This window comes from Bufo gargarizans, chromosome 6 (genome assembly GCF_014858855.1).
Source record: "Bufo gargarizans isolate SCDJY-AF-19 chromosome 6, ASM1485885v1, whole genome shotgun sequence".
Taxonomy (NCBI): Eukaryota; Metazoa; Chordata; class Amphibia; order Anura; family Bufonidae; genus Bufo; species Bufo gargarizans.
The window spans coordinates 359,044,365-359,071,738 of record NC_058085.1 but is presented as its reverse complement, the minus strand read 5'-3'; the positions used below and the strand labels follow the sequence as shown (position 1 = coordinate 359,071,738).

General features: G+C 43.6%; 1 protein-coding gene across 2 annotated transcripts in view; it reads right to left on the bottom strand.

Moving 5' to 3' along the window:
* Positions 1 to 27,374, bottom strand: part of EXOC6 (exocyst complex component 6) — a 265,734-nt gene that overhangs the window by 50,430 nt on the left and 187,930 nt on the right. For both annotated transcript variants that reach the window (XM_044297928.1, XM_044297929.1), the window contains exon 19: positions 24,393 to 24,534. In XM_044297928.1, coding sequence (XP_044153863.1) covers positions 24,393 to 24,534 — 142 coding nt within the window. The remainder of the gene's footprint in view (positions 1 to 24,392; positions 24,535 to 27,374) is intronic.

Genomic DNA, 27,374 nt, shown 5'->3' with positions numbered 1-27,374 from the left:
GCACCGGCCGCCTGGAATGCCATTCTCTACATCTAAAGTGGATGTCACCGTAGAGAAGTCTGGAAAGAGTGATATTTTTTTCATTGGAGGTTCTTGAAGTCTTTAGGATAAAGAAACCTAAAGGGACGTTTAATATGTTTGGATTACCCAAATTCTAATATCTGTCAAATGTGGAATTGCCCATAACAGATTTTGCTTCTTAAAGCATTTTCATTCAATACAGCTATTGATGACTACTTTCTTTACTTTCCACTGAACTTACAATCTCGAATATGTCTGTCTGACCCACCTGTATGTGCATATGAACTAGAAGGATGCATTCACACGACCATATTTTTGGCCTGCATCCAATCCGCATTTTTTGATCTCGTGCAGACCCGCTCCTTTCCGTTTCCTCTATCCACGTGCTGTCCGCATCCATGTGGCCGAGCCACAAATTATAGAACATATCTTATTCCTGGGCATTTTTTCAATGTGGCTCGCAAAAACAGTGGGATGCACACGGACTGCATCCTTATTTTGAGGATCAGCGGACAGCAAAACTGATACGATCATGTGACCTATGCCATTGTGCTTGTATCTCCCTCAGTTCAGTATTGCAAGGGTTAAACTCCCCGACTCTGTGTGTACCTGTTTGACTAATACGTTTGTAAAGTCTGCTATATATTTCTTGAGTTTTGTGACCTGCCCTGGTTGTGCAACATGCTTTGCCTGAATCTGCTTAGATTCTGTCTGTGTCCTGTGTTTGAGCTTTATCTGCCTGGTTACTCAAGTGTCTGGATTCTGTTTTGTCTGTTCCATGGATTTTGCCTGTGCATGTCTGAATTCTGTCCACGTTCTGTTTGCCATGACTTTGTGTCTATTCTGCACATGTCTGATTTCCGTTCGAATTCCGTTTGTCAAATGATTCTGAAGTTCTAGTTCATTTCCAAGTTCTAGTTCTCGTCTGATCTGCCTTGCCAAGTTTCTGTATCTGGACCTGCTTTGTCTGTTGGTGTCTGGTGCTTTCTTCCACCTAGACGTCTTGACCACTGTTGTCCAGTATCCGCTATGTCTGCACGAGTTCCTGTAGTTCGTATGTCTGGTTCTTGTAGACTCTGAGTCCCTGATCATTCTGTCTGCCCGTGCTCTGTGTTTTATCTCTTGCCAGTATTGAGGATGTTTGCCATCCAGCTACTTCTATTCTTCTGGCGACTACATGGTGACACAAAACAAATGCGTATTGATAGCATCTTGTAACAATAAATATCTCAGGACCACTTCCAAATTTATGAATGAAAAACAGTCGCACACGGATATGCGGCAGCCGCTCACCTCCAAGCGCGGAGCTGTCAGTTCAGACCTCGGTGATAATAAAGCACTGCAGAGGAGCGCCGCAGTAGTAAACAGAGGAGGAACCAAGTTTTACGGGACACAAGAAAGACAAAAGTGCATCCTATTTGCCTTATATCCTACCCTGGGGAGGGACTAAGCCTGTGATCTCTCCTATACAGATGGCCTAGCCTAATTTATTCTCCACATCACACACCTGCCCTTATGAATGCCATCACAACACATCATAAATCATGGCTTCCAGTTCGTAATGTCACATTTTCTTGCCGTGCTTTGACTCATAATGTATAATGCGCTCATGGGTTGTGCTTTGCTTCTCTATCATAAATCCAGAGGAGAGAATGTCATTTTTCACCATAAAATAAAGGATTAGAAAATCTCTCTCTCTCTGTACATACAAGCTTTAAATGATAAAAAGTGTATGAAAATGGAAACCATTCGTAATATAATAAAAGGTATATTAGATAACCCTTCTCCATATGCACTATTAGAGCATCTAGACACCATAGACAGGGCCCTAATCTATTAGCCCTAGAAAAAAAGGTTTCCGCTCTGGTGAATATGACACTACTGCATATTACAGTCGCCATGTAATAGTACATACAGATATGCCATCACCCATCAGCGGCTACTGTTGGTGGTTCCAGCAGCTGGACCCATAGCTAAGGTGGGCATCTTGAAATGTATTTGTACGGAGACTTTTTCTTTAAATTAATTTGTCAATGGTAAATTGCTAACAACACTAGGAAGGGGCTGGAGAGAGCAGGACAGACGTACCTTTCGTGGAGCTATTATCACGAGTATTATGAACATGACATTTTATTCTGACAGATTTAAGTGCACTGGAGGTGGAGCTTCACTGTGAAGCGCACTCTGCTTCACAGCCCCTCCCCTCTGAATGACAGCTGTAGTTCTCCATTTTGGATACTACAACCAAGAACTCAATGCAAAGAGTACCTCACAGTGAAGCTCTACTTCCAGTGCACATGCAGGAGCAGAACCTGGCAGAATAAAAGTTCATATTCCCACCACTCCTGATTATAAAAGCTCCATAACATGTTTGTTTGTCCTTCTCAGAACCTACTTAGTGCTGTCAGCAGATAAGTGTGGTAGAAACTGCTGACAGATTACTTTCAATCCGAAATAACTTCTTTAAAAGGCTATGACAACCTTTGTGCACTAAAAACCAATAACCCCATATCTTACCATAATGCAGCACATAATAAAATTGCACTTGTTTGTTTACTAGTATCAGCTTTGCTTCACATGCACTCAGAAATGCTCTGATATGAGTTTTGCTCACTGCTGTCATCTCCTGTGAGGCTCTGTGGGCGTTCCTGTTGATTTCACATGCACCAGCACAAGCTCTGCTGCCCCGCCCCCACATCCTGTTACACACAGCACAATGAGCAGCCACTTACATATAGGCTGCTGGAACTTGCAAGTAACTTGGTAGTAAGATTTCATTCCAATCCACAACATGGTGAGTCTTACAGTATGCTACAGCCTGTAATCAGCAGATTTATTTCTCACTTTTCATTCTGTAGAAAGTCCATTATTTGTGGACACAATAGATATTTCTGCCGATAACGTTAGTACAGCGATCTACAGTCCATGGCATTATAAGCAGGATATACATATTATTACTGACAGCTCTCACTCTGTTCTGAATACAGTACTGTATGCAGTCCGCACAGTGAGCGGTCACTTCTCCCACACAGATTAGTATAGTGTGACGACACACAATGCTATGTATGTACACATAGAAGGAAACGGGGGGGGGGGGGGGGTGGGGGGGATTTATCAAAACTAGCGCAAAGGAAAACTGGCTTAGTTGCCCATAGCAAGCAATCAGATTCCTCCTCTCATTTTACAATGGAGCTGTGAAAAATGAAAGGAGGAATCTGATTGGTTGCTATGGGCAATTAAGCCAGTTCTACTTTACACCAGTTTGATAAATGACATCTGTCATTTTTATATATTATATATATATATATATATATATATATATATATGTCATTTATCAAACTGGTGTAAAGTAGAACTGGCTTAATTGCCCATAGCAACCAATCAGATTCCTCCTTTCATTTTTCACAGCTCCAGTGGAAAATGAGAGGAGGAATCCGATTGGTTGCTATGGGCAATTAAGCCAGGTCTACTTTACACCAGTTTGATAAATGACATATATATACAGTACAGACCAAAAGTTTGGACACACCTTCTCATTCAAAGAGTTTTCTTTATTTTCATGACTATGAAAATTGTAGATTCACACTGAAGGCATCAAAACTATGAATTAACACATGTGGAATTATATACATAACAAGAAAGTGTGAAACAACTGAAAATATGTCATATTCTAGGTTCTTCAAAGTAGCCACCTTTTGCTTTGATTACTGCTTTGCACACTTTTGGCATTCTCTTGATGAGCTTCAAGAGGTAGTCACCTGAAATGGTCTTCCAACAGTCTTGAAGGAGTTCCCAGAGATGCTTAGCACTTGTTGGCCCTTTTGCCTTCACTCTGCGGTCCAGCTCACCCCAAACCATCTCGATTGGGTTCAGGTCCGGTGACTGTGGAGGCCAGGTCATCTGGCGCAGCACCCCATTACTCTCCTGCATGGTCAAATAGCCCTTACACAGCCTGGAGGTGTGTTTGGGGTCATTGTCCTGTTGAAAAATAAATGATGGTCCAACTAAACGCAAACCGGATGGAATAGCATGCCGCTGCAAGATGCTGTGGTAGCCATGCTGGTTCAGTATGCCTTCAATTTTGAATAAATCCCCAACAGTGTCACCAGCAAAGCACCCCCACACCATCACACCTCCTCCTCCATGCTTCACGGTGGGAACCAGGCATGTAGAGTCCATCCGTTCACCTTTTCTGCGTCGCACAAAGACACGGTGGTTGAAACCAAAGATCTCAAATTTAGACTCATAAGACCAAAGCACAGATTTCCACTGGTCTAATGTCCATCCCTTGTGTTCTTTAGCCCAAACAAGTCTCTTCTGCTTGTTGCCTGTCCTTAGCAGTGGTTTCCTAGCAGATATTCTACCATGAAGACCTGATTCACACAGTCTCCTCTTAACAGTTGTTCTAGAGATGTGTCTGCTGCTAGAACTCTGTGTGGCATTGACCTGGTCTCTAATCTGAGCTGCTGTTAACCTGCGATTTCTGAGGCTGGTGACTCGGATGAACTTATCCTCCGCAGCAGAGGTGACTCTTGGTCTTCCTTTCCTGGGGTGGTCCGCATGTGAGCCAGTTTCTTTGTAGCGCTTGATGGTTTTTGTGACTGTACTTGGGGACACTTTCAAAGTTTTCCCAATTTTTTGGACTGACTGACCTTCATTTCTTAAAGTAATGATGGCCACTCGTTTTTCTTTACTTAGCTGCTTTTTTCTTGCCATTATACAAATTCTAACAGTCTATTCAGTAGGACTATCAGCTGTGTATCCACCTGACTTCTCCACAACGCAACTGATGGTCCCAACCCCATGTATAAGGCAAGAAATCCCACTTATTAAACCTGACAGGGCACACCTGTGAAGTGAAAACCATTTCAGGTGACTACCTCTTGAAGCTCATGAAGAGAATGCCAAGAGTGTGCAAAGCAGTAATCAAAGCAAAAGGTGGCTACTTTGAAGAACCTAGAATATGACATATTTTCAGCTGTTTCACACTTTTTTGTTATGTATATAATTCCACTTGTGTTAATTCATAGTTTTGATGCCTTCAGTGTGAATCTACAATTTTCATAGTCATGAATATAAAGAAAACTCTTTGAATGAGAAGGTGTGTCCAAACTTTTGGTCTGTACTGTATATATAAAAAATGACAGCACTCTCAAACACTTTATTCACTCCTGTGGTCGCAATGTTTTCAGCTGATTCACAGAATCTCTTTTCAAGCTATGAGCTAAAACATTGTGACTAGTGTTAAGTGAACTTGTGTTTCAAGTTCGGCGTACAAGGTTCAGATTATCTAAGAATTCCTTTATGGATTCCGCTACTACGGACTATAAGGGTCCATTCACATGTCCACAACTGTATTGCAGTCCGCAAATTGCGGATCCGCCAAACACGGACACCGACCATGTGCATTCTGCATTTTGCGGACCGCACATGGCCGGCACTATGATAGAAATGCCTATTCTTGTTCGTGGCTGCGGACAAGAATAGGACATGCTCTATTTTTTTGCGGGGCTGCAGAACGAAACTTGAAACACAAGTTCGCTCATCCCCATTTGCGACCGCAGGGGTGAGTAAAGTGTTTTTCTTTTCACTCATTTTTTGTGAGAGTGCTGCCATTTTTTTAAATTCTTATATTGTCCTGGATTTGTTGCCGGATCCATTGGCCTGCACCTCCATATTTATATTTGGCCTGATGTGCTGCCATTGTTATATATATATTAAATATTAGGGTTATTCCTGCAGTATATAAATCTTTTGCTAGAGGTAGTTGTGCATTGTGTGTGTATACCATATATATATATATATATATATATATATATATATATATAAATATATATATATTTACAGTTTTTATTAGTTTTTTTTTTTTTTTACAATGTTTACCTGACAGAGTAGATAATTTGATATTTTTATAGAGCAGGTCGTAACGATGCGGCAATACCTAATGTGTCTATTTTTTTTTTTTTTTGTGGATTTACACAAAAATCATGTTTTTGTGTTTCCATTTTCTGAAAGACATTTTTTTTTTTTTTTTGGGCAATTGTCTTAGGTAGGGTCTCATTTTTTGCGGGATGAGATGATGGTTTGATCGGTACCATTATGGGGCACATATGACTTTTTGATCGCTTGGTATTACACTTTTTGTGATGTAAGGTGATAAAAAAAAAATTTTGGGGGCACATTTATTTTTTTATGGTATTCACCAGATGGGTTGGATCACATGCTATTTTTATAGAGCAGGTCGTTACGGACATGACAATACCTAATATGTGCATTTTTTTTACTTTATTTTATACAATAAAAGCATGTTTTATAGCATTTTTTTTTGGGACGATTGGCTTATGTAGAGGCTCATTTTTTGCGGGATGAGGTCACGGTTTGGTTGGTACTCATTTTGGGTACAGATGACTTTTTGGATAACTTTTTTAAAAATTTACGTGAAATGCGGTCGCCAAAATTGCAATTCCATCATAGTTTTTCTTTTTTTTTCTTATGGTGTTTTTCTGTTCGGTAAAAGTAATATGATCCTTTTATATTTCAGGCCCTTATGGACACGGCGATACCAAACATGTTTAGTGTTTTTTAGTTTTTACATATATTTAACCAATTATGTGTGGATATAGAAAGTTTTTCTTAATTTTTTTATTTTAGTTTTTCCACATTTTTTTTTACATTGGACCCAGACCCACTTGGTTCCTTTAGCAGGAGCCTGATCAGGCTTACATATACCACGGCAAAGGCACCAGTTGCCATGGTAACCATCGGGACGATGCCACAGTGAAGCGGCCTGATAGGGGAGGGAGCTTCCTCCCTCAGTTTAACCTTTAAGCATTGGGCTGCTGCCACAGCAGAGCAGTGGCACCATGGAAGAGGTTAAAGCAGAGTGTCAGCTGTACATTACAGTACAGCTAACACTACCCCTCTGCCATCCTGAAAGGGGGGGGCCTGCTGCACGCTCTCCATATTGAAAGGGGGGGCACGGGTGTTGTGTGCACTCTGCCATCCTGGGGTGGGGGAGGCATCGCCACAGATCGCCCATCTATAAAGGGGGGGGGGCATTAACCCTTCAAGCATCAGGCCGCTGCCAGGGCAGAGCAGTGGTCCGATGGTTAGCCCCTTCCAGACAGCGGTCCTTAAGGACCGTGGTATGGAAGGGGTTAAACTGTTATTTCAAGCAGAGTGTCAGCTGTATGTTACAGCTAACACTCTGCCCCGCTGCCGCTCTGCCATCCTGAAGGGGGGGGGGGGGGGAGACAGTGAGTGCTCCCGTGCGCACAGGAGGAGTTACAGAAAATCTGTGAGACGGATTCTCTGTAAACTCACTGAGAGCAGCCTGCTGTGCATAGGAAGCACAGCAGGCTGTAGAACAAAAACGAAAAAAGAAAGATAAATAGGACTAATTGGAGAAATGATTTGCTCCACAAAATAAATTAATTAGTGTCAAAAAAAATTTATTATTTGATTTTTTACAAAAAGGTGTCCATATCCTTTAATTACCTTCATGAACTAGACAAAATCCCACCGTTGCTCATGCTTACTCTACGGTGTAAAGCTGCACTTGAGATTGCATTTTTGCCATATGTTTGGCGTGTACACCAGGAAAGCTTCCAACGTGTATCCAAAATGTGTCCATAATGGTTCTTCAGTCATCGGAGGATGTCATTTTTTACCTCCTTTTGACCGGTATACGTCAAAATGGTGTTAAAAAAAAAAAGGATGGAATAGCATAGCAAACTACTCTATTACATACAACATATAGGTTTTCCTTCTACAATGGACCCTATGGGATGCACCCTATCACTTAATCCCAGAAAACAAAGCGGAATGATCAAAACAGGACAAAATCAAGGATGATGAAGAACAAAAAACAAAGGATTTATTGGCTGGTCTACACGTATCGAGGTCGGTCTGACTTTTTTGGAGACCACTGTATGGCATCTGCTGGAGACATGCCTTTAAAATATATATCCCGACGCATCTGTTAAACCCGGACCATAAAGTCTGCATGAACAGAGCCTAACATAGAGTGCTATGATTGTGCATTCATAGTTGTCAGAAATTCAGCAAATTCGTGGAGCATGCTGTTCTTAGATTCCTTAGCTCTTGTTTTCAGGAATGCTCCGATATGTGATCACATCACACACTAATTATATCTCGTAGGGGCTCCTAACCATCACTTCCCTTTACAGCAGTTTCCGAACTAAGAAATAATGAGACTGAAAAACCAGTTGAGCAGTCATTAAAGCCTGCACATTAAAATGTAGGATGTTGTAGAACGCACCTCCCCTCCTGCGTCTGTAAAACCTAAAAACCCATTTATCAATACAGTAGGAAGCTACCTGCCATTTGTGAGTTATTTGCACACTCTGAGTGCTAATGGAACTGTCACCATTGTAGCCATTAATCCCAAAATGTCAAAGGAGAAAAGCTGGAGGAGGCCGATGAGAAAGGTTATAAATCACGAGGAACACAGGGATGCACTGAATGTGCCTGACAGACCTTATGAATGAAACCCAACAATAAAAGCAGCTTTCAGATCCGGGATCTGCTCCTGTGTGACAATCTTCTTGCTCTACAATGAACTGTCATTAGAACAATACCAAACTCTTTTTTGTATTTTGCTCTTCCTGACTCTTCGTAGGGCGATAGGGGTAGATAAAGTGGAACGTTCGAGGTTGGTACATCTGCAGGAGCCTCAGTATTCCCAATTAACGGCAATTATTGAAACATACTGCTGATACTGAAAGATGTTATTTGTCTCGGAGCTTCAGAATGTTCCCATCTGGCCATTGACAATCAGTCATGTGTCAATTAGCGCTTCGTAAGATAGATTTTTTTTTTTTTTAATGAAGCAGCAGTATAAAGCCGTCACATGTTGACTAGGCGTACGAGTCAGAAATTGCCTGGAATTTTCCATTTATTGGCTTCGTTTTGGCTGACTGTTAGCTCTTCGTGAGCAGTAACCACAGTGTTTCTTCTTTTCCTCATTACGTTTTTGTATCACATTGACAGGGTATTCTAATAGGTTTAGGTTATGAGGACATTCTGAGTTAATGTTGGGAACCTCCATCCACTAAAGGGTCTCTCCGGGCCAATTCTACAAATTCAACATGTATTGTACCTGGGAAAAGAGTAGCCATTTCTATACTTCCACTTAGGTGCCGGTCCCCCTGATGTGTCTTCTCCTCTGACCCAGACACATACATTGCTGCCTGGAAGATCTGGTGGAGAAACAGCACTTCTCTGGCGCATGCGCAGCTTCAGGCTTCTACTGCGCCTACGTCCTGGTTAGAAGCAGAAGTATTGTACCTGGGAAAAGAGTAGACATTTCTCTGCTTCCACTTAGGTGCCGGTCCCCCTGATGTGTCTTCTCTTCTGGCCCAGACACATACATAGCTGCTTGGAAGATCTGATGGAGTGGCAGCACTTCTCTGGCGCATGCGCAGCTTCAGGCTTCTACTGCGCCTACGTCCTGATTGGAAGCAGAAGTATTGTACCTGGGAAAAGAGTAGCCATTTCTATACTTCCACTTGGGTGCCGGTCCCCCTGATGTGTCTTCTCTTCTGGCCCAGACACATACATAGCTGCTTGGAAGATCTGGTGGAGAAGCAGCACTTCTCTGGCGCATGCGCAGCTTCAGGCTTCTACTGCGCCTACGTCCTGGTTAGCAGCTGAAGCGCTAAACAGCCTAACAGGATGATCTGGCTGTAAACATCCAAGGCCACAGCATTGACATCGGGGACTAGAGGAGACCAGCGAAAATCAATAATAAAAAAAATGTTTTACTGAGATCTATGCGCGAGTATAGTAGGATCTGACAATTAGTGGAAAATGCATATGGATCCCAGAAAACCCATTTAACCACAGCAGATCATGGCTTGAAAGGGTGCCTCTCTGGAGGAACATATCCATGTATTACATGGACAGCCTATTGTTTTCAATGGCCGTCATGTAAAGCTTTATTTCTCCGTTGTGGCGTTGCAGAGAAAACGTTCTCCAACTGACCGCTGTGAAGTCGATACTAGCAGTGGGTCACTCTGTGATCATCTTATTCAGGGTGAGGAGGGGACAGAAGGCATTGTTAACAAAAAACAAAACAAACAAAAAGACTTTAATTCCTTAAATTGTTAAAATCACCAACTACAGTGGGCTCACTGTTAAAGCCAATTAGAGAAGGTGTATAATATGAACTGAGGATTCCGAAAACAATAATTATAAAACCATGCAAAAATACATACTTTTTCAATGCATTCAGAGAATTAAATCACAAATATATTTTAGCAGACATCCACCCACATAGACATCGTGAGTCGGTAGTAATTTGTCAATGCTGCTATAACTGGTATAACTTGTACTAAAAACGCCCGGACCTAGAAGAACCCGCTGGGCGAAACGTGTTGATGGGTCGTCGGTATTTCATTTCATCTTAACTCATTTGATTACATCATTTAGCAGTTTTTGGTATACTTTCATCACAATATTTTGGATATTATTTAGGCCTGTGCATTTTTAGTACATGTTATACTAGTTATAGGAGAATCAGAGACGGATTGGCCATAGACCTTACAGGCAAATTTCCCAGTGGGCCAATGCCCAAGGGCCCACCTGAGCCCTCCTCACGGCTGGCCAGTGTAAGTTTTTCGGCAAGTATTTTATGCTGATGGGGGCAGTATTTTGTGAGGGACTGTGGTATTTGGCTCTGTTGGGGTGGTAAAATGCAATATGGCCCCGCCTCCATCAATTTGGACCCGACTACAAAACGGGGTCACTTTTAGTATTTTTTCCTGGGCCACTTTTAAGTTCCCAATTCACCCTGAGCAGAATTGACAATTTACTACCGACTCATGATGGCACCCTCTTAGGTCTATGTGGGTGGATGTCTGCTACAATATACTCATTGTGCTTTTATTCTCTAAATATACTAATAAGGGCTCATGCACGCAGCCGTTGTTCGCCTGTTCCATGCATTGGGAGACGCAATTTGCGGTCCCCAATGCACAGGCGACAGCCGTGCAGCTGCCGCGTCGGATGCAGACCCATTCAACTTGAATTGGTCCGTGATCCGTCCGCACTGCAAAAAAGTAGAACATGTTCTTTTTTTTTTTGTGGTGTGGAGGCTCGGAGAGAAACCCCATGGTTTCTTCACAGTAAGATCCCTATGGTGCCTCTGTTCCGCACCGACCTTCCAGATTGCAGACCCATTCAAATGGGCCCGCATCAGTGATGCAGTGAGCACACGGGTGGTGCCTGTGTATCGCGGACCCGCTGTTTGCGGGCAGCAATACGGGCACGGACGGACAACAATGGTGTGCATGAGACCTTAAGACATATTTTTCTATATTTTTACAAGGTGTTATTGTTGTTTTAGGGGTTCTCCATTTAAATTTATGTCCAGGAATGTTACTAATCAGAGAGTACCAATACCCAGGAAATCAATACATTCACAACATCAGAGATCGGCTCTGATTCCTTATCTTTTTTATTTGAAGGGGGCAAGGAAACAATTTCCACAGAATGGCTTCTGTATTTCAAAACCTGAAGGTTTCTTAATCAGAACTGAATGTACTACACCAGATACGGTCATATAACAGTGCAGTAATTTAGGCTATGATTAAAAAAACATTTTGGTTTTGAAACGCGTAAGCAGTACTGTAGGTTGCATGTGGCACCTATGTTTTTAATGAAGTGACAATAAATTTGGCTTTTGATAGTTAATTAGGGTGCTGGAACAAAACTTCTGGACAAATACCCAGGAAAATTGCGGACCAGCTTGAGACGTACGACCCTCTCTGTATGTCCCATAGCTGTCTTCCTGGCTCTCCTTGAATGTAAACTATTGAATATATGTCATACATAAGGAATATAATACTCATAGGATTCCTCTCTTAAGAAGATATTTTCAAGCTGCAAAGTTTTCACCAGCAATACTAGGCAGATAATAAACCTGGACAAAAACAGCAGTAGGTAAGGAAGTATATGTGTCGTTTAGAAGACCGGATGTCACGCCAGTAGGTTGTATCAGTAACAAATTTCATATGTACTTCTAGGGGCGTTATATAGAAACGTGTGTAGCTATAGATCCCTGGAGCACAGAAGGCCATTGACATCTTAATATGTACAAATCTGCAGTACTCTTAGAAACCTGTATGTGCTTAAGAACATACAAGCTCAATATAGACATTGCCATGGCCACATTTTATTTCAGAACCCCAGTTCTGCAAGAAGACAATGCTCAGCACCGTGCCGCACAATGTGTTTACAGGTGTAAAAAAAGTAATTAAAGGGGTTATTATTCTGCAAGCGATAAACAGATGGCTCACTTTGGTTCACCACGGCTGGTGCTCAGGTTCAGAGAAACACCCCTAGTTCTGAATTGCAAAAAGTTTGAGAAGTTGAACCGGCACTCAAAAGAATTGGGAATCACGTGGAAATGGAATGAAAAATGTTTAAAATGTATTGACACTACATAAAAAAAAATTGATAAAATATATAAAAGGACATATAAATATGTCTAGGATCAAAGTTGGTACAGAAACGTCGCCTTCGGGGTTCGCTGTATCAAAAAAGCATCCGTATCCTCCCTGTGGGGATGACTCTTTGGATCACAGTTGCTATGATAAAGCGAATTCTACTTTGGGCGGCGTAGCTATATTTCAGATTGCGATAGTCAGGGCCTATACTATAGATACATGCAGGTCCCATGCGACATATAGTTGTTTCAAAAGGTAAACATATGCGGCACCTTGGATTGATCCTAGAAATATTTATATGTCCTTTTATATATTTGATCTATTTTATTTGATGTCAATAAATTAAAAAAAAATTTCATTCCATTTCCACATGATTCCCAATTGTTTTCAGTGCCGGTTCAACTTCTCAAACAATTAAAGGGGTTGTACGCTTTGTTCACATTGATGACCTTTCCTAAGGTTAGGGCATCAATATCAGAACGGCGGTGGTCCAACTCTCAGCACCCCCACTGATCAGCTGTTTGAAGAGAAGGCCGTGCTCGTATGAGCGCTGCCTTCTTCTCACTGTTCATAGCAGCGAGCAGGTGTACCTACAAGAAGCTGTCCTCATTCACTTCTATGGGTCGGCTTCTTGTAGGTACACCTGCTCGCTGCTGTGACGTCGACGGCGAGCAGGTAAACAATGAAGAGGAAGCCGCACTCATACGAGCACTGCTTTCTCTTCAAACACCCGGGACCCCCGCCGATGTGATATTGATGACTTATCCTGAAGATAGGTCATCTATATGAATAAACCTTCGCTCTAACCATAATAACAAACTGAATTTGTTTTTTACTTTTTGTTGAATCATTAGTGGATTTAGGTTCAGATCTGTATTTTGGAATAGGGCTTTTTAGTGTATTATTTAAAGAGGACTTGTCTACTCTCCTGACTCATCAGTGTATTCCCCATAAAATGACAATTCTGGTTCATCTTTTCCATTGGTTATTCCTCCTACAAATATCTCAATAAACAGTTGACAGTTACCAGTTGGAGGGTCCCTACACGGACTGACGCTTTCCAATCACTGCTGCTGACTTATTCATAGAATTCTAGGAGGAGGAACAGTCAACACAGAGTTATAAGAAAAGAAGGTCCAGAATTGTCATTTTATGGGGGATGCAAAAAAATTACTAGAGCAGACATGTCAGGAATGCTGCTCGTCTTCCTTAAAGGGACACTGACAGGCCCAATAACCATAATTATCTGTACATATCCATGCACAGGTTTTTTAATGTGCATTAAAAACATATAAGTATCCCCCCTGTCCACATTATGAATACAGTAAACTCACGTTTTATAACCTGAACTAATCGCTGTTCTTTCTGCCCAAGGGGCGGGGTTTCAGCTTCTCTTGCGCCCAGCCAGCATCAGCCCAACCGCCGTTTTTGAAGCGCCGCCCAGCTCATCAATATTCACTTAGCTGGGCGGCTTCTGCAGTCCCCGACCTTCCGAGATACGGCGCATGCCCAATAGAAAGCTATGGGCATCGGACTCGCTTTCAGCTTCTGCGCATGCGCCCGGCACCCATAGCTTTCTATTGGGCATGCGCCGGATCTCGGAAGGTCGGGGACTGCAGAAGCCGCCCAGCTAAGTGAATATTGATGAGCTGGGCGGCGCTTCAAAAACGGCAGTTGGGCTGATGCTGGCTGGGCGCAAGAGAAGCTGAAACCCCGCCCCTTGGGCAGAAAGAACAGTGATTAGTTCAGGTTATAAAACGTGAGTTTACTGTATTCATAATGTGGACAGGGGTTATACTTATATGTTTTTAATGCACATTAAAAGACCTGTGCATGGATATGTACAGCTAATTATGGTTAGTGGGCCTGTCAGTGTCCCTTTAAAGGGGTTACTCCACAAAATGTATTACTATGCAATAAATGGAAGTACTACTGCAGAAGACATCCAATAAAAGTAGTGCTCTTTTTTTTTTTTTTTTTTATGTACAGTCATGTGAAAAAATTAGGACACCCTTTGAAAGCATGTGGTTTTTTGTAACATTTTTAATAAAAGGTTATTTCATCTCCGTTTCAACAATACAGAGAGATTAAAGTAATCCAACTAAACAAAGAAAACTGAAGAAAAGTCTTTTCAAGATCTTCTGTAAATGTCATTCTACAAAAATGCCTATTCTAACTGAGGAAAAAGATAGGACACCCTCACATGTATTCCCTCTTAAATTGGCTCAGATCTCACACAGGTATATCACACCAGGTGCACATAATTAGTAGATCGTTACTCTGCATGTTGAATGAGGCTTGCCCTATTTAAACCTCAGACATTTAGTTTGGTGTGCTCCTGACTGTTGAAGTGAGAGTGAGCACCATGGTGAGAGCAAAAGAGCTGTCAGAGGACTTCAGAAAAAAGATTGTAGCAGCCTATGAGTCTGGGAAGGGATTTAAAAAGATCTCAAAAGATTTTGAAATCAGCCATTCCACTGTCCGGAAGATAGTCTACAAGTGGAGGGCTTTCAAAACAACTGCCAACATGCCCAGGACTGGTCGCCCCAGCAAGTTCACCCCAAGAGCAGACCGCAAGATGCTAAAAGAGGTCTCCAAAAACCCTAAAGTGTCATCTCGAGAACTACAGCAGGCTCTGGCTACTGTTGATGTAGAAGTACATGCCTCTACAATCAGAAAGAGACTGTACAAGTTTAACTTGCATGGGAGGTGTGCAAGGAGGAAACCTTTGCTTTCCAAGAGAAACATCGAGGCCAGACTGACATTTGCCAGAGATAAAGTTGACAAAGACCAGGACTTCTGGAATAATGTTCTTTGGACAGATGAGTCCAAAATTGAATTATTTGGACACAACAGCAGAGGACATGTTTGGCGTAAACCAAACACAGCATTCCAAGAAAAGAACCTCATACCAACTGTGAAGCATGGAGGTGGAAGTGTCATGGTTTGGGGCTGCTTTGCTGCAGCAGGACCTGGTCAGCTCACCATCATAGAATCCACGATGAATTCTACTGTGTATCAGAAGGTGCTTGAAGAACATGTGAGACCATCAGTTAGAAAATTAAAGCTGAAGCGGAACTGGACCATGCAACATGACAATGACCCAAAACATACTAGTAAATCAACCAAAGATTGGCTGAAAAAGAAGAAATGGAGAGTCCTGGAATGGCCAAGTCAAAGTCCAGATTTGAATCCCATTGAGATGCTGTGGGGTGACTTGAAAAGGGCTGTACGTGCAAGAAACCCCTCAAACATCTCACAGCTGAAAAAGTTCTGCATTGAGGAGTGGGGTAAAATTTCCTCAGACCGATGTCGAAGACTGGTAGATGGCTACAAGAACCGTCTCACTGCAGTTATTTCAGCCAAAGGAGGTAACACTCGCTATTAGGGGCAAGGGTGTCCTATCTTTTTCCTCAGTTAGAATAGGCATTTTTGTAGAATGACATTTACAGAAGATCTTGAAAAGACTTTTCTTCCGTTTTCTTTGTTTAGTTGGATTACTTTAATCTCTCTGTATTGTTGAAACGGAGATGAAATAACCTTTTATTAAAAATGTTACAAAAAACCACATGCTTTCAAAGGGTGTCCTAATTTTTTCACATGACTGTACATTACATTGTCATCTGTGGTAGCTCCCCCTGCTGTTTATCCTTCTGGTCCACCTTGTCCTGCATTCAGAGGTGGACTAACATGCTCAGTAGCTTCCCTGCTTCCTGGTGTAGGGATCTTAGGCTACTTTCACACTTGCGTTCGGAGCGGATCCGTCAGGTGTCTGCACAGACGGATCCGATCCTATAATGCAAACGATGGTATCCGTTCAGAACGGATCCGTCTGCATTATATTTCAGAAAAATATGTAAGTCTAATTGTTGGTCAGACGGATCCGTCCAGACTTTGCATTGAAAGTCAATGGGGGACGGATCCATTTGAAATTGCACCATATTGTGTCAATATCAAACGGATCCGTCCCCATTGACTTACATTGTAAGTCTGGACGGATCCATTTGGCTCCGCACGGCCAGGCGGACACCAAAACACTGCAAGCAGCGTTCAGGTGTCCGCCTGCTGAGCGGAACGGAGGCGAAACTGAGCCATACTGACGCATTCTGAGCGAATACGGATCCACTCAGAATGCATTAGGGCTGGACGGATGCGTTCGGGGCCGCTTGTGAGAGCCTTCAAACGGAACTCACAAGCGGAACCCCGAACGCAAGTGTGAAAGTAGCCTTACTGTGAAGTGGTCATTCATTCATTCCTACTCCTTAATTCATAGAATCTCTCTGTATCTCTCTCTAGACAGTGGAGAATGCACTCGTGGGGATATTACATACTATACTTATCTCTGGGGCTATATGTGGAGGACTAATTTTCGTGCAGGGTTAGGCCTCCTGCACACGAACGTGTGCGCTCCGTGGCCGTATTGTAGACCGCATTTGCTAATCCGCAATACACGGGCACCGTTCCGTGCATTCTGCATCACGGATGCGGACCTATTCACTTCAATCCGGAGATGCGGAATGGAAGCACAGAACGGAACCACTACGGAGTGCTTCCGTGGGGTTTCGTCCTGTACTTCCGTTCCGCAAAAAGATAGAACATGTCCTATCTTTTTGCGGAACGGCAGGATCGCGGACCCATTCAAGTGAATGGGTCCACGATCCACTGCGGCTGCCCCACGGACGGTGTTCGTGCATTGCGGCCCGCACGTTTGAGTGCAGGAGGCCTTAACAAGAGCTACTTGCAGTGCATCCTGGAAGATGCAGGTGCTTGACTGTCTCATGTGACTCACGGAAAGTTAAGAAAGTCCCCCAGAGAAGCAGAAAGCTGGGGTAAAAAAAGTTTTCAATTAGTTGGTAAACCCCTTAAAGTCTCCTGCACACAACCGTGTCCGTACTGCGGTCCTTGCAAAATACGGATACCTTCTGTGTGCAATACGCATTTTTCTCACTCTCATTACTAGAAATGACAGATTTTGGCCGCAATATGTGGAACAGACATAAGGATGCGGTCAACACATACACGACATCCGTCTGCTGTCCGCTTCTTTTGCTGACCCACACTAATAAATGGGTCCATGTGCAATCCACCAAAAAATGCAGATCGGACACGGATTTAAAATACGGCCGTGTGCATGAGGCCTTAAGCAAATTTCTCAGTATATTTCTAAAAGCGTTCTTAATATATGTGTAATTCTGGTCATTAGTCAAGAAGCAAACTTGCTGACATTAATAAGTAACCATATGTAAAAAAATAAATAAAAAAATCCTAAATATTTGTTGACTGTTCAGTAAGTGCCTCTTCCACCCGCTCCCCGTGGCCTCTAACCCCAATTGTTGACCACAAGAGTCGCCAGTCTGTCTGGAAACACATGTCTAACGAGGGCACGCAACGTGCTGATATCATGACAGGCCAATGGCACTGTCGGGAAAACTCTGGAGCGTGTAGATGACGATACTCCCTAGGCTGTCTCATATACCATATCTACATTCCCTTTGCGGCACAATTCATTAGTGTGATGCCTGTCGAAAAACCTGACACGTCTACTATGGATCAGAATGACACGAGGAGCGTTCCCTTGGAGAATAAGCACAATGACAATCAGTGTATTATCGAGTTTAGTGTACAACAAACAGATGGGGAGCGCTTGCACAGGCATTAATCATATACCTGAGCAGTGGGAGCAGAACCTGGCATGTTCAGAAGCTCATGCCATGATATCTACTCCTCAATTGTGTTAAGAAGGCCAGACCATTGTACAAAACAAGCACTTTTTATCTTTTGTGTCACCCCCATCGCCTCATAGATTGTAAGCTCTTGTGAGCAGGGCCCTCATTCCTCTTATTTTAATTGTCGATTTGTTTGCTGCTATGTAATTTATGACTATTTGTACATGGTCCCCCTTAAAGAGGACCTTTCATCGGTCCAAACATTGTGAACTAAGTATCCTGACATATACAGTGGCGCCCAGGGATCTCACTGCACTTACTATTATCCCTGGGAGCCGCTCCGTTCTCCCGTTATGTCCTCCGGTATGTTCGGGGACTTGGTTATAGTAGGCGGAGTCTGCCCTTGTTCTGCTGGGCGTCTCCTTCTCCTAGGCTGCAGTGCTGGCCAATCGCAGCTCAGAGCTCACAGCCTGGGAGAAAAAAAACTCCCAGGCTGTGAGCTCTGCGCTGCAATTGGCCAGCGCTACAGCCTAGGAGGAGGAGGAGACGCCCAGCAGAACAAGGGCAGACTCTGCATACTATAACCAAGTCCCCTAAGTCTCCTCCTACTATAACCAAGTCCCCGAACATACCAGAGGGCATAACGGGAGAACGGAGCGGCGCCCAGGGATAATAGTAAGTGCAGTGAGATCCCTGGGCGCCGCTGTATATGTCATGATACTTAGTTCACAATGTTTGGACCGATAAAAGGTCCTCTTTAAGGTAAAGCGTGCCTCCCAAGCGTTCCTCTTTTCAATCCATGTCCCTCTTTAATCCTTAAATGTCCCTTGTTTTGACCTGTGAATAAATGTGCATTAATAACTTTACTAAATTACTCCTTACTAAACTATCTGTATGGTTTCTATCTGTATATTACACCAGAACTTCGTTATTTGGTGCAATTTGGACCTTAATCAATAATCCAATGATTTATGCTAATATTTAATATTTGAAGTGCAAGTAAAAAAAATTGTCCCAGGGGCTCCGCATACTGTAAAAAACATAAAGGAATTTATACTCACCTAGCCGATCCCCAGCCGCAGCAGTTCTGACGGAATCAGTAATTATGCTTTGGGCGGAGTTAGAGGAGTAGACAAGTATGAAAAAAAATCGCCATGATGCGCGTCGCACATATTATCCCTCTTTGCGATTTATAAAAGTTGGGAGGTATGTGAATCAGCGCTATATAAATACAGCAAAGTCCTGAAGTCTACTTCAATAGACTAGGCCCAATTTTCATAGGGCAGCCATTGACCATTGACTAAGTATGTTTTTGTAAGGTGACGAAAAGTTATTCTGAGGAAACCCATTTATGAGCAGAGAAAACAAACTCAATGCAGATGTTGCCCATGGAGCCCAGTGCTGCAAGGGAACCCTGCACCAAATAGTATGTAGACCGCCATAAAACTGGCTACACCAAAAGCACCTGTCAAGGGGTGGGCTATATTAGGCAACAGGTGAATGATCAGTTCTTGAAAACGATGTGTTGGAAGCAGGAATAGGCAAGCGTAAGGATCTTAGTGGGGGCAAAGATGACTTGGTCAGAGCGCCTCTAAAATGGAAGGTCTTGTGAGGTATTCCCAGTATGCAGTGGTTAGTACCTACCTTAAAGGGCATCTGTCAGCAGATTTGTACCTATGACACTGGCTGACCTGTTACATGTGCGCTTGGCAGCTGAAGACATCTGAGTTGGTCCCATGTTCATATGTGCCCGCATTGCTTAGAAAAATTATGTTTTATTATATGCAAATGAGCTTCTAGGAGCAACGGGGGCGTTGCCATTACACCTAGAGGCTCTGCTCTCTCTGCAGCTGCCGCGCACTATGCACTTTGATTTACAGGACTAGGCAGCCGTGATCATAATGTTCTGTTGTGGATGTTACTCTGATACGTACCACCTACCTAAACATCGTTGCAGAGCAAGTATGATCCTCCATGATAGATGTATTCCCTACTGGCAGTGGCCTCTATCCACAGGGTAATGTGCCCTAACACATTGCGAAGATTTATTAGAGAATGGTTTGAGAGACATGACCAAGGGTTCAAGGTGATGAAATGGCCTCTAGATCCCTAGATCTCTATCCGATCAAGCATCTGCGGGGTGTGTGGGAAAACAAGTCCAATCCATGAAGACCCGTGTGACCTTGATTAAGCACTATGAACTGCAGTACTCCAGACAGACTTCCTTGCAGCTAATGCCTTGGTGCCAGATACCACAGGAACCCTATATAGGTAAGAGCTTCAACGTCATGAGGAGTGACTACACAATATAAGGCAGATGGTCTTAATGCGCGTCAACAAAGACCGTACTCCACATGCATAGTTTTGAATAGATTTAATAGCAGAAGCTATTAAATCTCTACCCTCCGGGATCCATTCATTTGATCTACATCTCATGTATGTTCTTCTCTTTGTTCCAAACACCTCAAGATTAGACTCTTCCATCTATAATACTGCCTTTCAGTCATCTGCCGTCCAAAGTGTCTCTTGTTTTGCCTAATTCACCCTTTTCTGCTGGCAGTTGTGTACTACTTAATGACCCAACTCAAAATCTTTCTCAAACTGCAGACTGTCGTATATCTTGTCTTCTTAAGGTGTTCTTCGGTCTCTGCATTTGTTCTCTTAAGACCAGTTATCCCCAACCTTATTACTTGGTTTAAAAAAAAAAAGGTTTTTACTCTGAGGAAAATCCAACTCACATTTCCTCAAGAAACAAGGTGTAAGGGAAGGTAAACCTTTAGTTTCTATCATTTAAAATTTTTGCCAAAATGTATTCACTGCCTTGCGTGTAGGACTGGGGAGCGGTGAGTACAGCATTCCCTGTGCCGGCTGTGTACTCGCCGCTCTGCGTTCTGCCAGCGCGGCACACTGTGAACAGGACGCAGGCGCGTTCTGTGACCTCATGCTGTGCAAGTCCGGTCCCAGCATGGCAGGAAGCGCGCTGGGACCTAAAAGTGGCGGGCAGAACAGATGAGTTGAGTTGATTAATTTTTTTTTGTCTGACCCGAGGTCTGATTAACATTGGGGGTCTGATCTGAGGTCTGTTTGGGGGGTCTTATTAACATTGGTGTCTGATCTGAGGTTTGACTGGGCATCTCATTAATGGGGTTATCCAAACCTGAAAAACCCACCCATATTGTCCGAGCCCTTTATACAGAGAATACCTACCTGGTCCCCGTACGCCTGTGTTCCTCCACAGCCGTCGGTGCATCTCCCCGGCAACAGGGAGATTGGGGGTGTTCTGTTTGTGCAGCTAATAGCAGGCCGCAACGGTGACCTGCTCCCCTCACATCATGTGTGACATCACACGTGAAGCAAGGGGGCAGGTCACCGCCACGGTCTGCTATTGGCTGCACGCCCCTGTCGATGGATGTAGTGATCTGCACACTGGAGAGATGCAGAGGTGTTCATGGAGAGATCTGGGAGGACACAGGTGTTAGGGGCCAGGTAAGCCAGAGCTTGACAAATTTCCTTGGAATCTAGGAGCCAGCTAAAAAAGTTAGGAGCCAGGTGGAGCTGCGCCATAAAGCCCTCAGTAGATGCCGCCATAGTGCCCCCCCCCCCACACCTCTCCATAGAGCCCCCCAATAATGCATGCCAGTACATAGGGCCCCCAGTAGATGCCCCCATAGTGCTCCTTCCCCTCTTCTCCATAGTGCCCCCCATAATGTGCCAGTATATAGGGCCCCCATAGTGACCCCCATAATGTGCCAGTATATAGGGCCCCCATAGTTCTTCCCATCTTCTCCATAGTGCCCCCCATGTTGTGCCAGTATATAAGGCCCCATAGTGCTTCCCCTCTTCTCCATAGTGCCCCCCATGTTGTGCCAGTATATAGGGCCCCATAGTGCTTCCCCTCTTCTCCATAGTGCCCGCCGCCCCATATTGTGCCAGTATATAGGGCCCCCACCCCCCTTCTTGCCACAGTATACTATAAATAATAAAAACAATGAACTCATATACTTACCTTATGCTGCTGTCAGTGATGCGATGCAGGCCTCTTCCGGCCTGTGTCCCACACTGTACGGCTCAGGTGGCGCGATGACGTAATCTAGGCCTGTAGCCTATCAGAGGAACGGGCAAGGGAGACGCCTCTCCCCTGCTCCTCCGCACCATTCATCTATATCGCTGTCCTGATACTTTGTTTATAAAGTCTGGACCCAGGAAAGGTCCTCTTTAAGGGGATTCAATTTCTTAAAGGCTCAGAACAGTGTAAAATAATAAATTAAGCCATACGTTACCAATACCCTGACAATGCTTATGGTCCTTTGATGGTCTCTACTTTCTGGTCCCTCTCAAACCACAGGAAATAACTGCTCAGTCAATCATGAGGGCATCAGCAATGGGTCATTAGGGGATTTCAGAGGTGACTACTGTTTGTTTTTGTTTATTTAATTACATTCGATGCTTCTTTTTTACCAATTCTAGGAAAATCCCTTTAACATTGACTTATTATCATTCATTTACTTTTCTCACTTATATAGCGCTGACATGTTCAGCAGTGCTTTACAGACATTACCATCAAGCTGTCCCGAGTGGGGCTCACAATCTAAGTTCCCTATCAGTATGTCTTTGGAGTGTGGGAGGAAACCCATGTAAATACGAGGAGAACATACAAACTCCACGCCGATGTTGTTCTTGGTCTGATTCGAACTTAGGGCTCCAGGGCTGCAAGGCTCCAGTGCTAACCACTGAGCCACCGTGCTGCTCAAGTACTTACTGTACAAGACTTTGCCTTGATTCATTCCATACGGATTAATAAACCATGATATCTATTGCTGCATTAAATGGTGCAGGAGCTGTACATTTAGTGTCAATGATGTGAGAAAGCCTTTTCCAAAGCTTGCATTGAGCCATAATGTAGCCATGTGACTAACATGAAAGAAACAGACTTAGGCCCCTTTCACACTGGCGTTTCTGGGTCCGCTTGTGAGATCCGTTTCAGGGCTCTCACAAGCGGTACAAAACGGATCAGTTCAGCCCCAATGCATTCTGAATGGATAAGGATCCGTTCAGTTTGCCTCCGTTCAGCCTCCATTCCTCTCTGGAGGCAGACACCATCCGTTTGATGTCCGTCTGACGAAACTGAGCCAAACGGATCCGTCCTGACTTACAATGTAAGTCAATGGGGACGGATCCGTTTTCACTGACACAATATGGTGCAATTGAAAACGGATCCGCCTCCCATTGACTTTCAGTGTAAGTCAAAACTGATCCGTTTGCATTATCATGAACAAAAAAAAACAACAAAAAAAAAAATATTACAATATTTTTTTTGTTCACGGTAATGCAAACTGATCCGTTCTGAGCGGATACAAGCGTTTGCATTATAGGTGCGGATCCATCTGTGCAGATACCAGACAGATCCGCACCTAAACGCAGGTGTGAAAGTAGCCTAATATTTGAACAAATATGTTCACACTGCCAGCTATCATACTACCCCAAAATGACAGATATCATGGACGTATGAATTGATATCTCATCTGAGGAAGTTGATGATGAACTTTTTGACTTATTGACTGTGATGTCAAACTAAAAAAGGAAGTGACTCATGACGTAAGTTACCAGCACCCAATGACTCCACATTTCTGCGGTACTAGAACGTGATCTGAAGATCGGTCATCAATATCAGATTTTTGGACCACCGTCAGAGCCAGAAACCGTCTGGCTCCGTCCACTGTATAGTTTCCTATGATGGCTTACTGCAGCTCAGCTGTGTGCAAAACGTATATATCCTGTGTTAAAGGGGTTGTCCGGCATGTGTGCACCACAACAAAAAATATACACTCACCAGTCCTCTGTGCCCCATTCCTGGCTACTTCCAGCATAGGCAGATGAGACTGAGACCAGTGATTGGCCGCAGCATTCAAGAGACCAAGTCACTTCTTAGTCCTGGCTGGGAATGGGGTAGCAGCATGGGCAGATCGGGGGTTGGAGAGGTTTTTTATGGGGTACATGTTGTCGGCCGGACAGCAGATTCTGAGGGATTAACACAGGACCCTGGGATTCTCTCATTTTCTGTGTGGTACCTTGAGTCCTGGTGTCATGCACTGCCCCTCAGGCCTTCACCAGGCATAACACAGTGTATCCTTACCCAGAGTGATCCTGGACAATGTCTGTATATTATTACTGGAAACTCATGATGTGCATTTAGCACCATGTCAGCGCCAAGATCAGAACTTGCGATTATACTCACATTCACACTGGATAACATCTAGGTTGAATTGCTGAATGGCTCCCATACTGATCTGCTTCAGCTCACTGTCCAGCAGCATTTGTGTGAGCGATGTAGAGAGATGCTTGCAGGCCGACATGCACGCAGTTTGGGCAACTTTCCCCTGAATTAAGAAACGTAAAAAAATCAATAACGCAGCACAATACTTCATATCTCCACTTCAAACCATTACTGATTTCTATACGTATGCAGCTCGAGGAAGGTCTGCGTGCCTAAAAGTCGCTGGCATTTGCTTATGTGGTCCATACGTAGCAGTGAATACAGCCGTCCAAAGGAAATCTACAACCTGAAACAAACATTTTGCCCCATGGAATCAATATTTTCATGTTGTTGGGGCCATGAATTGTAGTGGGACGGGAGATGCCCATGATACTCATCATGGGTTGGACGGACTGGGCATATCTGTACACTTTTCAGAGCAAGTCTTTAGATCAGGCATCCTCAAACTGTGGCCCTCCAGCTGTTGAAAAACTACAACTCCCAGCATGCCCGAACAGCCTACAGGTATCAGCCTACAGCAGGGCATTGTGGGATTTGTAGTTTTACAACAGCTGGAGGGCCGCAGTTTGAGGATGCCTGCTTTAGATATTTCCAGGGAATCTCAGATTCGGAAAGATTATTATCCTTTTCCAGGATTATGGCTGCTTATATCAAGCCCCAGCAGTGTGTGATACCTGCTGAAAAACTCATATTCACCTGCTCCGTTCCAGCATCATGGCTCCAGTTGGCAATCTTACAGTCCCTGGTCTGTTTAATTCCAGACGGGGTAAGGATGGGTTTAAGTGCACTGCTGCAGGCAGTGACTTGCCTCTACGGTGATGTGTCCCCAAGCACCATGTGATCCAACAGCAACATGCGGCTTGGGGACACTTTGTGTCCCTGTTTCTGCCGAGAGCAGCCACTGACTGCAGCAGCTCACATGTCCCTGTCTCCACTGAGGCCAGTCATTGGCTGCAGCAGCACACGACTCATTTGTCCGCTGAGGGCAGCCATTGGCTTCAGCAGCACACATTACCCTATTTGTACTCTGGCCAAAAGTAAAGAGACTTGGGACTGGAAGAACACCAGACTGAGCCAGGAATCTGGAACGGAGTGATTGGAGTAATAATCCTGGAAAACTCCTTTACAAAATCAGGAGCGGCCAACGATCTGGTCTGACAGATATCCTGATGGTAGATATGACAACATGCCCAATCCTTTGTTGCTGTGGAAGATAGGCTGCTGAAGACATGTACGGCAGTCCCTTATTATCCTCTTCCATTGAAATAAACATATATGGTCGCATGCACGTTTACGGTGGAGATGGAAGACTCCTGCAAGCTATACAGCCTGTGTGAACAGCGTCTACCATAGAGACCTGTGGTATCTACTTAATATAAGGCCATTCACAGTTTATGGCATCTATGTTACTGAAATATCTATCCTAAAGAGACACCGTCAGCAAGAACATGTTTCCACAGAGGTCCCTGTTACATTTTGGAAATTGACTACTAGATGCCACAACTCCTCTGGTAAAACAAGACTAACTAATCTACCATGAGAATCAAGGTTTCCTGCTAAAATCACACGTTTCCGACTCAGTGGAACCCCGTCATAAGGAATGCAGGGGCAATAACAACGCAAAGAAAATGGTTATTACAACCACCGTGCCTCCCGCAGATCGCTATCAATGTAGGCAGAGAACGAAAAACGAAGAAAAAAAAAAAAGAAAAACAAGAAAAATCAATGGTCCACAGTTCATTTAATTACAATGTAAAATGTCTGAGATACCTAATGGCTGTGTCATTTTGATTTAATGGAACAACTAGTGCATTTTAGTTTAATGTACTGCTCCATTAAATAAGCTCCGGCTCCTATTTTCTCCGCAATGATAATGAAATAAATGTATAGGCTGACAAATTGGTTGTCAAGAGAAATTCCAACAAACACTTTGTTTTTCTTTCTTCTTCAGATAGATGAAAAAGTTAAAGTTTTTACAGGAGAAAATAAACTTTTTAGAAAGTTCTTCTGTTACAGTCATTCTGGCCCCACAGTGGTCTATACAGCAACACCAAAAAGTATAATACACCTTTCTGGAAATTTATATAAGCAGAAAACCCCATGGTGCATCCTACCAACTTCCAAAGGGAAACATGACTTATGGTAATAAACATAAAGGGTCATTTATCAAATCAGATACGTCAGTTTTGTGGCTTAAAAATGTCAAATGTCATGCCAATTCCACCGTTTTCTGCAATATTTGGTGATCCTCACCACTTATCAAAGGGGTCTATGCAAGGCTACTTTCACACTCGCGTTTTGGCTTTCCGTTTCTGAGATCAGTTCAGGGCTCTCAGAAGCGGTCCAAAACAGATCAGTTTTGCCCTAATGCATTCTGAATGGAAAAGGATCCGCTCAGAATGCATCGGTTTGCCTCCGATCAGTCTCCATTCCGCTCTGGAGGTGGACACCAAAACACTGCCTGCAGCGTTTTTCTGTCCGCCATGTGGTGCGTAGCAAGATGGATCTGTCCTGGCACACAATGTAAGTCAATAGGGACGGATCCGTTTTCTCTGACTTTTAATGGTGTTCATGACAAATCAGTCATGGCTATAGAAGACATAATACAACCGGATCCGTTCATGGATGCATGCTGTTGTATTATGGTAACGGAAGCGTTTTTTAAGATCCTTGACGGATCCGCAAAAAACGCTAGTGTGAAAGTAGCCTAAGAGCTAAAAGTGAGATTACACCTGGATTATGGCTTATCTACTATGTGCGACTTTTGCAAAAGTCGTAACATATGCCAGGCAAGCCCCTGGTGTACTTTAATTCATGTAGGTGTAAACCGCTTTGCACATGTCACATATAAAGCGCACCACTTCATCCATTTCGTGCAGGTTACACAAAGCAAAGACAGACCTAAAACTGACACAAAAACAACCGCAAATGATAAATGTCCCC